Here is a 13,785-nt window from a genome sequence, read left to right as displayed (position 1 = left end):
AAGTCATGGGATTTAAGCTTGAAATGGCCCTTCTTTGGAGAAAAATGCAAGATTTTTCAAATAACTTTCAGAAAAGGTAGAATACAGATTTCCAGTTTTGTTACTTTTGGGTGATATCTTCAAGTAATAACAAAAATGTATGCTACCCGGTAATTGCATTTTTATAAAATGTATTGTTTTTATGATTTTAAAAAGTACCCATAATTTTTATACATTTGGAAAATACAGAAAAACACAAATAAGAAAGAGCAAGAGCACATATAACCCATCATCCACCATGCAGAGATAAATACTGTCAATGTATTGGTCTTTATTCTATTATTCTTGTTAGATTGTTCTGTGCAAACATATTCATAAGCTAACTTGTTCATTTAACAGGAATCATTTTCTGTATCCATAAATTGTGCACATTTTTTTAGATCCATAAATATACATCTATATGATAGGTTTTTAACTGTGGAATATTCCAGCATATGGATGTACCATATTTAATTTCACCAATCCCTTGTTGTTAAACATGTAGATTTTGACTCTTGTTATCAGCTAACACTATGAGAAACAGTTTTATGCATTTTTTTAAAGCACATTGATGATTTTTTTGTTTGAGTTATTTCTAGAAGAGATATTTCTAGATAAAGGGTATGTATTTGTTTAAGTCTTTAGATATTGCCTGCCACCCCCTCCTCCACTCATCCCCTACCCCTTAAGGCTGTAGTGATTTATAGATTTTTCCCAATGTACAGGAAGCCCATTTATCCACATCTTTGCCAACACAGGATATAGTCAATCTTGTAGACCCTGCTAGTTTTCTGGTTCGGCTTAGTGACAATGCTGCGTCATTGTTTCAACAGCATTTTCTTGACCTCGGGTGAAGGAAGCCATTTTCTGTGGCCATTTGCCATCCTTGCTCCTTGGCCGTCTGTGTTCAGGAGTGTCTGTCTGTCCTTTCTGTGTTGATTTCTAAGTCCTGTTACTGGGCTTCCGTGTACATTTTAGTTTGAGAAAAGACATTGGAAACCACTTTGTTAGGAAAAATACAATTGCACGAAAATTCAGTTAGAAATTCCTTTTTAAATGAATAACTACCATTTAAAAATAAAATCCACATGTTTGCTCTGTGGGAATTGCTTCAATCCCATTGTTTGCACGTTGGCTCTTTGACTCCCCGTTAGTTCATTTCAAATCTAGGAAGAGCTTACAGTTGTTCCTACATTCTTTATCATGTCAATGAACACAGTTAAAAGGTAATTAAAAAATAAAGCGAGATTAATTTACCCCACATGGACACCTGCATGACGGTCTGTGTTTGCCTTTGCCCACGAATTCACATGGGGAGTGATGTCCACACCAGGAGTCCCTGAAACACAAGTGTCATGTTGCTCTGTTCTTTTTTTTTTTTGCTTGCAACTGAAGGGCCCGGGCACTGTAAGAAACTGAACTAATAGTTTTGCTGGAACATACCCCAGACCAGTTTTACAGCATGCCCTGGCTTAGGTCACAGGAAAAGACTCGACATAGCAATTTTCCGTAGGTCCACACCCAGACCACACATTTCAAGAAGGTGCAATGACATCCAGGGCTGATTTTCCTCCCCCACCAAGTTCCTACCCCAGTGTTAGGTTGAGAGTAGGCAGGCCCTCAGTAATTATCCCCCTGAATGACTGGCTTAGCATTTTATGTCATCAAAATGGAAGAGGAGCCACATAGGAAATGTGAGAACCAAATTCATTAGTGAAATGATTTTGTTAAGTCACAAAACACACAGCAGGCATGCGATCGATCTCTATTTAGAATGAAATTGCGTTCTTGTGTCACTCAGGCAGCTCGGTCCCCACTGTGGCAGGGAAATTCATTAACATTCTGTCCCTCCGCTGCTGTCACCAGTAAGTAGCAATAGTCAGATCGGCCTGTGCGGAGCCAATCTAGTTCTCCTGGTCCTGGAATATGACAAAATGCCTCACAGGTGTTGGTTTAGGAGGCAAGGGGCAAATGAAACAATTTAAATGTTTTTCTTTGTCTCATTATTCAAGGTTTCAAAAATGAAGACAAGGAGACTCTGGCATGGGAGGGTGTCATGAAAGAAAATTACCTTGTCAAGATCAACACCAAAGCCAACGACACCTCAGAGGAGTACGTCAGTGTTCATTTCTGCTTTGCAAGGCTCCCCTTGTAGACGTAAGCTGGCAGAATATAGGCAGCGTATTGGCACAAACCCAGAGAGCAATAGCTCCACAAAGATATTACCCAGGCAACTGAAGACAAACACATAAATGTGTGCCGGTCTTTCAAGAAGGGCGAAACCGTGCCCTGCTGTCCTGATTGTCCCTGAAGGCCCTGGGGAAGACAGGTCTTTGGAGTGTGCGGCTCAGGGGCTTGGAACTAGGTAACAGGGGCGTGGGTCTCTCTGCCACGGCTGCCGAGGTGGATTCCAGGAAGACCCACAGATCGTGGGCAGTTGGCATTACCTTGCAGTTGCCACAGCTGTGTCTCTGTGATCAAGAAATATGTCAAAGATGGAAACACCATCTGCTCGGTTACAGCCTGTCCCTGAGAAGTCCTGAGCATCATTTATGAATCTCATGGAGGGGTTAGAAACACCCCACAGAACTAGATAAGTCACAGCTAGATGCAGACACGGTCACAAGCAGCGTGTCATGCAGGGCCTCCAGGTGGGTGCCCTGCTTATTGTGGGGCTCAGGTGGCACTTACTCAAGATTCCCTCTAAGGAGGGATGAGCACAGTTAATCCCTTCGTTAGGTCCGGCACAGCTACTGGGGTGCATGGGACAGAGGGTGCATGCTTTCTCTTTTAGTGGTGAGGCAGACACCTCAGCTCTTCTCTGTTCCCCAACTCAGACCTTGATTTTGGCAAGGAGGGACAGGTCTGAGGGGTCACATTCCCCTGCTCTGTCTGTTGTACTTCTAATGGGGTGAGAAGGGAACTCCACTTCCTCTGGGTCTTAGGAAGTAAAAAAGGTAAATGCAGCTGACATTGAAAATGAAAATGGTCTGTATTTTGTTCTTTAAAAGACTGTAGAATGGAGGCTAACATTTTCTCACTCTCTCTTTTGCTCTCTTGTTCTTTCTTTTTTTAACTTTCTTGAAGAATGAGGCACCGGTTTAGACAGCTGGATACAAAGGTACAGTCCTCATTATAGTTGGGAAACATGTTCTAAAAAATTTCTGTTATCTTTGAGCTTTCAGTTGGAGGCCAGTGGTTATGGTATGAAAATTGAAGAAGTTAATTATTAAAAAAAAAAATAGACCCCTCTTGCACATTCGTCTTTCTTCATTTATTGCGTAAGGCCCGGGTGCTGGAGTGGGGCTGCTTCTCAGACGCTCCCAGCCCGCGTGGAAATAGTCCTGAAGGTGCCCTTGCCATGATCTCTAAAATCTGTTCTGTCTCCATCTAACCCGGAACCCCCTCTTCTCATTCTCTCAGCTGTAGAGGCAGGTGTAAGAGGCTTTTAATGACAGAACACTAGCGAGGCTCCCAAGAGCCATCTGGAAGCCCAGGGGCCTCTGTGTTGGGCTTCGATGCTACTCCAGTGGTCAGCTATTTAATGTGAGGGGCATCGCAAGTGCACAAACACACACGTGGACACTGGGCGTAGGGAGTGTGCCCACACCCCTCCTGAGCTGGGCAGCTGGCAATCATGATTAGGTTCTGCAGCAATTACAGTTGACCCATAAATACTGGATCCCTGTTAGGCTCTGAAGAGCAGCTGTCCGGTGTTTTATTGTGCTGTTCTATCCTTCATCCGGGCTGATGGCGTTCACGTTGCCTCCCAGTGCTGGTCTCTCTGGCAGCTAGGCAGTACCCCATCCTGTGGCAGAATCTCCAGCACCCAGAGCTTCACCCATAGTAGGTATCAGTGGACAACTGTTGAGTGAATGAATGAAAGAAAAGGTGCTCCTAATGGAACTCTTACATGAACATACATCCAGTTCACCTTTTCTTGTGTATTTATGAATGTGTTTCTTACTGCTGTGTTTCAGAACACTGAGGCTGTGTTTTCCTGGGGCTCACTTCCTGAGCTCTGGTGCCCTGCAGGATGCCGCCCCAGAGTGGCTCTCTGTCCCTTCCAAGTCCTCCTCTCCTTCTGCTCCCCCGGGACTGCCGGCTCTGTACCCTGGCATCAGCTACTAGGGGATGTGGTGCATTCTGTGCCGACCATCAAGTGCTCTTGTCCTGGTTTGCTCTAGTCACCGGCTGCTGCGTCACAAGCCCCACACTTCTATCTTACTCTTGCTTTTGGTGGGTCAGGAGTGTAGGAAGGGCTCAGTGGTGCAGTTTTCTGCTTTGTGTGGTCCGGGCTGGATGCAGCTGGTGGTAAGGCTGGGATCTGGCACCGGGGTCCTCTTCCTCGTGGCTTCTCTCTCATGCATGTGGCATCTGATCCGTGTGGCTTGGGTTCGTCACAGCTTGGCGGTCTCCAGGCAGTCCCCTTTCTTACCTAGTGGCTGGCTTCCCAGAGTCAGGAAGCAGGCAGTGCCAGTGCCCTTAAAGGTGGACTTGGACCTGGCACGATGTCATTCCCGCCAGAGCCTGTTGATGAAAGCAGTCACGGGCCAGCTGGGATGCAGCCCAGGTTCAGGGACCCTCCTCCTGATGTACGAGGGGCACACGAGCCCAGGGAGGAGGTGCTGGTGGCCCTGTGTGGGGAGACGAGCTCTCACACAGTGGTAAGTCTTGTTACAGCTGCTTGCATTCTGATGTGTTGTTGCTGAGTTTTAATTGAGGGCCTGGGTAGACCTATTTTATTAGGAGTCCACAGATGATCATGCTGGGATGTGTATCATGATTATCATCAGGGGAGAGGGGGAAAAAAAAGTGCTGGATATTTTTTAAGAGTAGAGAAAACTTAAAGAGCATTAAGAGAATGTATGAAAGGAACAATGGAGGTTAGTATCCTAAGACTGAATATTTATATTAGACACGTATAATTTGTGATATATAATGTATATAACACCTCATATGGTATATTTTCCACAGCACATATTTACATTTAAACATATTGTCTACTGCCTCCGTGCCTAGGCTGCACAGTACCTAATGTCACCGAGCACCTGCTGTGTGCTGGGCACTGGGCCAAGTGCCATCCAAGCATACAGGGCCCCTGACTGTCACGAGTGGACCCTTTGTTCGATGTTTTGGGTCAAGGCTGAACTGTGTAGGACTGGACAGCAGGGACGACCTTCCATGCGCTGCTGGCACGCGCTCACGGGTGCCTGTGTCCACGTTAGCGGGGAGCGGAGTCCACAGCTGTGGAGACGCTGATCTGGAAGAGCATGGAGTTCTCCAGGCAGCTGAGGAGGGGCAGCGTGAACCAGAGGGCTGAGCCGTGTGTGTGTGGAGGGGGGGGAGGCTGGGCCTCCCAGCGGGGGAACCTGCCTCTTTAGAGCTGGGTTTCCCCTGTGCAGGGAAACCTCTGGGGAGTGTTTGCCTGAGAGGGACATACCTGGTGAGCTCCTTTCAGTGACCCCTCTGAGCAATCAGGGGCCAGAAGAGGGGCCGCCACAGTCTGGTGAGCTCCTTTCAGTGACCCCTCTGAGCAATCAGGGGCCAGAAGAGGGGCCACCACAGTCTGGCTGGGGAAATAGAGGCGCCAGGGACCTAGGGTGTTTGTAGGGAAAACAGGCTATTTTTGTGTGTTCTGTGGTTTACCTTGGAGTCGCCTTGGTAGGAGGTGATGTTGACTTAAGGGCTGAGCTGAGGCTCTGCAGGCCTCTGGGCCAGTCCTGTTCTGGGGTGTCCAGGGACAGGGCAGAAACCCCGGTCCTCCTGGACAGCCACCTGGCCTGGGTCAGAGGTCATTGGGAGAATGGGGAGAGGGGTGCTGGACAAGCTGCCCTGACTCCTGGGGACTGGGCTGCTTGTGGACTAAGACCTCCTAGCCACCCAGGGTGTGGGGGGACACAGTCAGTGGGGACAGTGGACCTAAGCAGAGGGGGCTGTGGGAGCTGGGGGCCGAAGGAGTTAAGTATGACTGAAATCACAGTTGTAGGCTGTCCACGCACATGTACAAGCAGGGGCCCCGTGGCCCAGAGCAGCGCGCACAGGTCCCGTCCCCTTGGTGCCCCCTGGCCGTGCTGCCTAGCGCCTTTGTGGCTCCCACACGAAGCCCCCTGCACTGTGCACTCGGTAGGCTTTGGTGGAACTCAGGCGGGTCCCAGGGAAGCCTCAGACTTGCAGCACAGAGCCGTCAGCTGTCACCCATGGGATGTCATTGCCTGCATCTCCTGTCTCCCTGCTCTCCTGCCACCTCTGTATTTATCCCCTCCTCATCCTCTTCCCCGATTCTCCGGGGCAACCTTTCCACCTGTGGAGAATGTTAGGTGTCATAATTGTCTCTTGCGTAAGCTCTTGTAGCCTTATGTCTGACTTTTAACAGCTTATGAAAGTCACTGTACCGTCAACCAATGCAGGGCTCTCCCCAAAACCCCTCTAGTGAGGAAAAAAGCTCTCTATTCATTCCGCCAGAAAACAAGTCAGTCACAGTGGACCTCAGCATGCCTTCTTTATGTCAGGCAGCCATTAGCCCTCACAGTTTCTTTTTGTTCTTTTTTGTTTTAAGTTAGATGAAGAGGTTATTCCTAGAAGTAAACCCAAGTTCAACACAGATTGTTCCTTAAGGGAGTGATATGGAAAGTTAGAAACCCACTGTACAGGTGTTGCACTATGTCCATGAGCTTTTGTCAAGGGCACCAGTGTATGGCAAGTAATTTAAAATGAGCTTCATGCATCTGGTGTAATAAGCTTTTGAAAGATGCATGTATTGAAAATATTTACTTACATTGTCTTACTATTATTACCTTTTTTGTGAGGGGAGATACTTTATTTGCAGAAGGTTGATTTATTAATATTATATCATCTTATTTTTATTAGCATCATACTTTTATCAAAGCAAAACTTTTTTGGTATCATAATTGTATCAGTATTAATTACATGTAACATTATTGTTTCTATGTACTATTTTTCTCTTGGTAAAATCAGTCATTGCTATGTGAGAACCACCAGTGATTTGCCTGTGATTAAAGCTAATATGAATTGGTGCTAATGATTATTTGCCTAGTGACATGATTTCAGAAAGAAAGCAATGGGAAGGGTCAGAAATATCACCTGGCACTCATCCTGCCCCATTCCAGGCATGTACCAAACTCACTGTTTAATATGTTTATCTGTATCATGGAAAGGCCACAGTGTAATAATTTAAACTTGAAAGTTGGACAGTATATCTTAAGACAATTCTATTTTTTTTCCCCTTTCCAAGATTAATGATCTCAAAGGTCTTCTGAAAGAGATTGCTAATAAAATCAAATAAAACTGCATGGACTCTAATGGAGAAAATTCTAATCATAGCAAGGTAAGTCATTTTCCTGGCTTTCTGCTTTGTTTTTGCTCTGAAGTATTTATGTGCTTTAAGACTAATTTAAAATCATGATATTATTCTCATTTTGTGTTCATATATTATTGGATTTGAAAATCATGCATTGGGTAAAAACCCAGACAATAAAGGGACATAAGGGAACAAATGGGAGCCTCTTCCCCACCAGTTTTGCTCCCAAGCCAAGGGTTTTGCATGGCCAGGTGTGGAATGCAGGCATCCTTTGGGTCCTTTATCGGCTCTTGCAAAAACTGTGCAGACGTTTTGGCATTAATGGAATCAAGGTCATCCTGTTCGAAGACTTGGCATTTTTTTTTCTTACTTACCTCTATTATGGATATCTTTACATACATATCCTGGAACAGGTATCTTGTTCTAATGATACATCATTTGTGTTTATTACAAGATACACAAATGCAAGTTGATCACCTTTTTCCTACCAAAGTCTGTTTCAGTGAGGCATTCTAGGTTTTTAGCAATAGCTCATTTGTACAGTAAATTTGTAACTCAGAGAACTGGCAAAACTGAACCCAAGGCTTTGATTTGCTCCATGATCTTACCAAGTGGTAAATTATGGCTTCCCATAATTACCTGTCCAAGTTCAGAAACTGAATGTTAACAATGTTATTAGGGACAGGATGAGTTAGGAAAAAATAGCAATGGGCATTCCTTTTGCTTAGATGTTTTGAGAAAGTGAATTGCAAAGATTGGAAACACAATTAAGACTCCCTTCCTCAGTCCCTTCCGCCTAATGCTGATTGAGTGCCTCCTGTGTCCTCAGAGGTCCGAGGGGGGCCCGGGGCTGGGCTCAAAGCCAGCTGCCTGCCCGTGCGCTCAGTCCTTCCATTGCAGAGTTTCTGGTCACGACAGATCATCCGGGGGCTGTGTTACATCAGGTTCCTTTCAATAGTCCTGGCCAGTCAATACTTTCCCTTGCATTCTGACAATTACAGATCATATGAAAAAGCCCTCTATTACGAAGGGCTTTGTTAGAGCAAGATTAATGCAAATTTCGTGTAATCTGAAAGGCAGGTATCGCCTCTGGAGTTACTCAAGAAAATAAACCTCTCATATTTAGGAAGAATCTATTTTAATTCTGTCATGACGGTGTTGAATGGAAACACTATTTTATTTAACAATAAATTATAATTTGAATTTTGAAACATTTGCCATTTTAACTTATGAACTGAATTATAGGAAAAAATTAGGAAGAGATAAAACAATTTAAAGCTAATTTTTAAAACCATAAAAGTTTAGTGATCAGAAAAGATTCAAAATGAGATGTGCACATCCCTCCTAAGATGCTGACCTCGTCTCTGGTCTTTTTTCAAATGTGTTGACTGTAAGATGAGCTGACAGATGACAGCCCTTGTCAACTGCTGTTTTCTTAAACTTAAATTTTTATTTCACTCTATGGAGAGTTAAGTAATTGGTGAGTGAAAATGAATTGGGAGAAGGACATGACTTCATTTCCATGTGGGCCATTCATGAAAGGAGGAGGGTGAAAACAGCATATGAGAAAGCAGATGCCCCACAAATAGTTAACATTGATATCTTAAGAAACAGTGGAAAAATGAAAAAAAATGGCTTGTTCCATTTTTTTTGTATAGTTTTTTCTCCTGGATATCAAATCCATTTTCTTTCTTTGATGTTACCCATTTGGCATAGCCTTAAGAAGTTCATTGAAAATGTAGTTTTATGAGGCCACCAGCTACATGCTCTAAAACATTGTGCGTCTAGTGTCTCCCTAGTACTCCTTTCCTCTGGAGGGGTGAGTGTCATCTTCTCTCCTGGGGTGGGCATAGGGGAGGGCAGTGACGATCTCGGGGTGTGAGCTGGCACTGGTAGAAGTGGGTCAAGGAGCCGACACTGGGGAGCAGAGCTCCATCGGTTTGCCCGTTTGGGCCCTCCGTCCCTAGGTCAGCCTCTGATCCTGTAACTTGGGATAAAATTAATAGATGATTGTACATAGAGTTTTCTTTCTCCTGCATCAAGGTGGAAAGGAAGTAAGAACCAGGGTGAGAACAAAGCCGTTTGTTTTCTCACACCTTTGTACTCGGAGTGGGCCTGAGGACCAGGGGCCTGCCAGGGAATGATGGTCCCTGGAAATCACGTGATCCCCACAGGCTAATGATGGATTCTTGTACTTGCTGCATTTAAATTCCAGTTCAGTGAAAGAATCTGAAGTTCCTTTAGGTGTCATCATTAAACTTCATTTCAACAAATTATTGCAGCTCTTAACTTTATTATCAACTCACCCTTTTATTTACACAGAAACCCCTCAGCAAATAAAGCACTTGGAAACTTTCCGGGTCTTAACCTGGGCTGAGTGAGTCGAGTCTTGATCACATCTCGAGAGAAAAAATGATCTTGTAGCCACTTTATCACCAAGGAAAAATCTCTGTTTTTGGAGGTCTGGGACCCTTGACTAGGATCCTCCCAGTATGTCTGGAAGCAAATCGTCCCCCGAGACTGGGCATGGGAAATGCACCCTGAACAGTGTCCTCCCTCCCTTTCACAGGCGATACCCGACATCCGAATGGGAAAGAGTCAGAAAGTGCTGATGAGCGGCTTTGTCTCTGACTAGTAACTAGGAACTGGTCAGGCTCTAGGTACACAGCGGACGGTCTTACGCACTCCAGGGGGCTCAGCTCTGAGAATAGAGTGTGTGATTGCTTTCACATGAGAAGATGGACATGAAGGAAGAACACTTCCTACAATGTGCTTCGCCTGAAGGCTGCCCTGTTACCTTCTGCGTCTCCGTGACTAGTCTTTGCTGTTGATCATTTTCAAGTGTGTGCCTGCCTCCTCCGTTTTCTCCACTTTTCCTTCCTTTTGAACCATGTGTATCACAGAACATCTCTCCTAGGAATTTGAACCTGGTCATCATTTCCCTCTTGTACTGTTTTGTTTATCTGCAATCCTCCATTATTATACATTTTTTTGTTTATGTGACTAATAAGTCAGCATAGTTGAAAGTTTCCCAATTAGACCAGATTCTAAAAATGTGCTGGAGCAAGAGGACCCTGCACTCAGTGTGTCCCCTCCCACGCTTACTAGGAGATCCAGTTGAAGGAAGTAGCCACATTCCTGACAATGTGCAAAATCACCCCAAAATGAACCCTTGAGAGGCACCACTGATTTTGTTTCCATTGGATGCTCCTCTTTCTCCTCTTATTTATTTTCACATTAAAAATAATTAAGATTATAGAAAATTTAGACTACATAAAAAAACAGAAAGAATAGTCCCACTAATGATTAAAGGTAACTGCTAACATTTCAGGAAGTATTTCCAAGAATATTTTTTTCTATGCATGTTTGACTTTTAAAATTTTACATAATGTCATTGTAACACATACAATTTTGTACAAGCCTCTTAATATTTTATCAAAGATGCTTTTGTTATATTCATGATCTTTTTAAACATCATATTAATAATTGCATAATATTCAACCTCTATTTCCACAATGTTGGTCATTGACGGCTATTTCCGATTAGTCAGTGGGATGAGTATTTTTGTGCATGAATCTTTTTCTGCATTTGGGAAAATTCCCCGTGGCTAGATTCCCAGGAGTATATATTGATTATCAAACCATTTGCAAGGCTTTGTCTTAGGAATTATTATAGCAAATAGAAACTATTAACTTGAGTATAAGCTATGAGAAACATGAAATATAACTCAACATAAAATATTATCTTTAATCCTTAGTTTAGGAAGAAGTCAGTATACTTATTTAAATATTGTGAATGGTGAAGGCATGGGTATAGAATTAAAGAGATTATCTTATTGAAGACTCCTAGGCCTAGTTTTCTCTGAAAGTGGTGGTACCTTCACCCAACAGAGATGTGCAGGAAGTACATAAGGCAGTTTAAATGCCCATAATTACTTTTTTCAGTTTTGAACTGACTGACTATAAACTCAGTGGCTGAAGAGGAAATCTTAAAAGGAAGCTATTAGGAGATCAACTCATTAGAAAAACCATGAAAGTATGAACCCAAACAAGTGTATTTTTTTCATTTTGTCTGGGCAGTAGGTAAAGTGACAGGCCACCATATTCATAGCATTTGCAGGGAAAGAGCAGAAAATCAAAGGTGTTTTTTAAAATTTAATCCTCATTTATAGCCTAAAAGGAAATTGTACGCAGTACGGCTGGTCTGGTCCTAGTTTGGGGTGCTGAAGGTAGATGGGATAAAGTTAACATGACCCAAACCGTCAGTGAATGGAGTTTTCAAAATTTCTCTTGTTAGTGAGAGAATATCCCTTTCATTTCACCATGGCAACTAGAAGAGCTGCCTTTCCCAGAGCCACCAGGAAGAGGTTTATGTCATCTCTGCAATGACTGGAATAAATAGAGCCTCTGGTACCGTGTACATGAGACTGTGCAGAGGAAACGAGTCGCAAACCGTTACCCTCAATTCAAGAAATCCATTTGAATAAAAGCAGTGAATTAAACTACAAACCTCCCATAAGGCAAAATTTAGCCAAACTGTGGGCTGAGCCCCTTAAATGTGTTTGTCCATATATTCCTATTTTCACTGACTGTGTTTTTGTGAGTGTAAGAAACTGGCAGATGTGCATGTCAATATCAGCAGCAAAAGAAATGATCTCCTTGACACTAAGGACAGAACTGAAACAATACTCAGAACGCACTCGTAGTAGAGAAGGAGCCGTTAAGTGTTTTCTACCCAGCTTGTCTGGTGGGTGTTTCTGCATTGGTGGCTCTGATTTTTGCATATGCAAAGTCATTACAGGTGTAGCTCGTGAAAACAGCACGTGTATGGAATGTATGTCTATTCGGTATAGGTCTGTGTGTGGCTCCAGATGTGTCCTGTGTACCTGTTCGCCACCGCTGATGATCCTGCAGCTTGGTGTAAATTAATGTCTTGATTAAAACAATGAGGAGGAACTGAAATGTGCTGCTCATATCATTCTGTTGACAGTGAAAAAATAAAATGTCTTAGCTCAGTCAGATTTGCGTCTATGAGGTTGGTTTCCAAGAGTTCACTCGAACTGATGTCTCAACGAAGATGACTAGAACATTCTGACCGAACGCAAGCAGACTGTCCCCAGGGTTCAAGGCCAGATTTGGATCCCATGGCCCACCTTTTGGTCCCCACAGTTAGGCGCCCATCTTTGGCCCAAGGGTCTCCAGCTTCACTGACTCGGAGCCCCCTCCACATGTCCCCACCCCTCAGACATGCCTGGCTGCTGCCGAGGTTACAGGGGTCTCCTGTGTGCCGGGATCTGTCATGCGGCCAACATGGATGTCCACTGTCCACCACCCTGAGAGATGATGGAGCCTCAGGCCCAGCCTTGCTGAAGGCAGGGTCCTCCTGCTCCAAGGCCACATTTGTTCCGAGGAGAATGGGGAAGTATGTCTCCACCCTCCCCTGCCCACCCCGGCCCCCCTTCTTCTCTGTCCGCCTGGGGACCAGGCCGTGCAGGGGTCATGGAGCCAGCTCCTGCCTGCAGCCTCTGTCTCGAAAATGAAAGGCTCAGGGTTGGGCCCTCGGCAGAACAGAAGCCAGATGTGGAGATGACACCCCACTGCCCTCCCTGACCACCCCACCAGGCCTTTATTTTCCTGAAGATGGAAATCTTTAGGGGAAAAGCAATTTTGGGAGGCCTGGGGACATTTCTGAATCACAGTGGAGGATCACACTGGGACTTTGGACACATTTACAACATGAATGTTTTAAAATCATTTCCCCCCTAGAAGTCTTGTTGGCCAAGGAGAAACTCCCCTCAGTCTCTCATATCTGCGATGTGTTGTCATTAAATGTCCCGTGTCCACTTGTTGGGCAATAATAATGGTTCAAAGTAAGTGAAAGGAATAGGAGATCTCTGCCCTGGGCTGTCTTACAATCTATTGGAGGAAACGATATTGATTTAAGACACAGGGAAGTAACACTACCAGGCAGTATGTCAAATACAGGGGTAGATGCGCAGAGAGATGAGGGGCTGTGTGGCGTGAAGGATTCGAGAAGCACCTGCTCCTGCAGTAGATTGTGGAGATCTGGCTTCCCCCGACGTCCTCTCGAGGAGACCACTCCCACGTTCCCCCAGAAGCTCCTCAGGGTGGACAGTGAGGCCCGAGTGGCCGACGATTGCCACTAATTGCTGTTCCCAGGCAGGGTGAGGCATTGGAGGTTATGGGGGCTGGAGGGGGGGAATTGAGGAGGGGACCCAGCAGAAAGGAGCAGGCTAAGAGGGGTGTGTTAAGGGAAGAGCAGTGCTTGGGCCCCCCTCCTGGTGATGGTGCAAATCTTCACAAAAAGTGTACAAACCACCAAGCAATCATGACAGCAGATCATAGGTGATCTTCCAGATTATGGACCATGTCATGCCTGTGAGCCCCACAGCGTCCCATCCCTCCGGATTACAGCAATCTCCTTCC

At 44.9% G+C, this 13,785-nt stretch overlaps 1 protein-coding gene across 4 annotated transcripts in view; it reads left to right on the top strand.

Annotated features, from left to right (window-relative positions):
• Positions 1 to 13,785, top strand: part of TRPM8 (transient receptor potential cation channel subfamily M member 8) — a 134,663-nt gene that overhangs the window by 114,493 nt on the left and 6,385 nt on the right. Inside the window, exons 23-26 of one of the 4 annotated variants that reach the window (XM_036927211.2) lie at positions 2,031 to 2,130; positions 3,106 to 3,139; positions 7,274 to 7,366; positions 9,662 to 9,717. In XM_036927211.2, coding sequence (XP_036783106.1) covers positions 2,031 to 2,130; positions 3,106 to 3,139; positions 7,274 to 7,324 — 185 coding nt within the window. In that variant the 3' untranslated portion in view covers positions 7,325 to 7,366; positions 9,662 to 9,717. Of the gene's footprint in view, positions 1 to 2,030; positions 2,131 to 3,105; positions 3,140 to 7,273; positions 7,367 to 9,661; positions 9,718 to 13,785 lie in introns of those variants that run through there. The other 3 variants (XR_005033032.2, XR_005033033.2, XR_008998131.1) reach the window with 3 other exon arrangements.

This window comes from Manis pentadactyla, chromosome 6, assembly GCF_030020395.1.
Source record: "Manis pentadactyla isolate mManPen7 chromosome 6, mManPen7.hap1, whole genome shotgun sequence".
Lineage (NCBI taxonomy): Eukaryota > Metazoa > Chordata > Mammalia > Pholidota > Manidae > Manis > Manis pentadactyla.
This window is presented reverse-complemented; position numbering and strand designations above follow the sequence as displayed.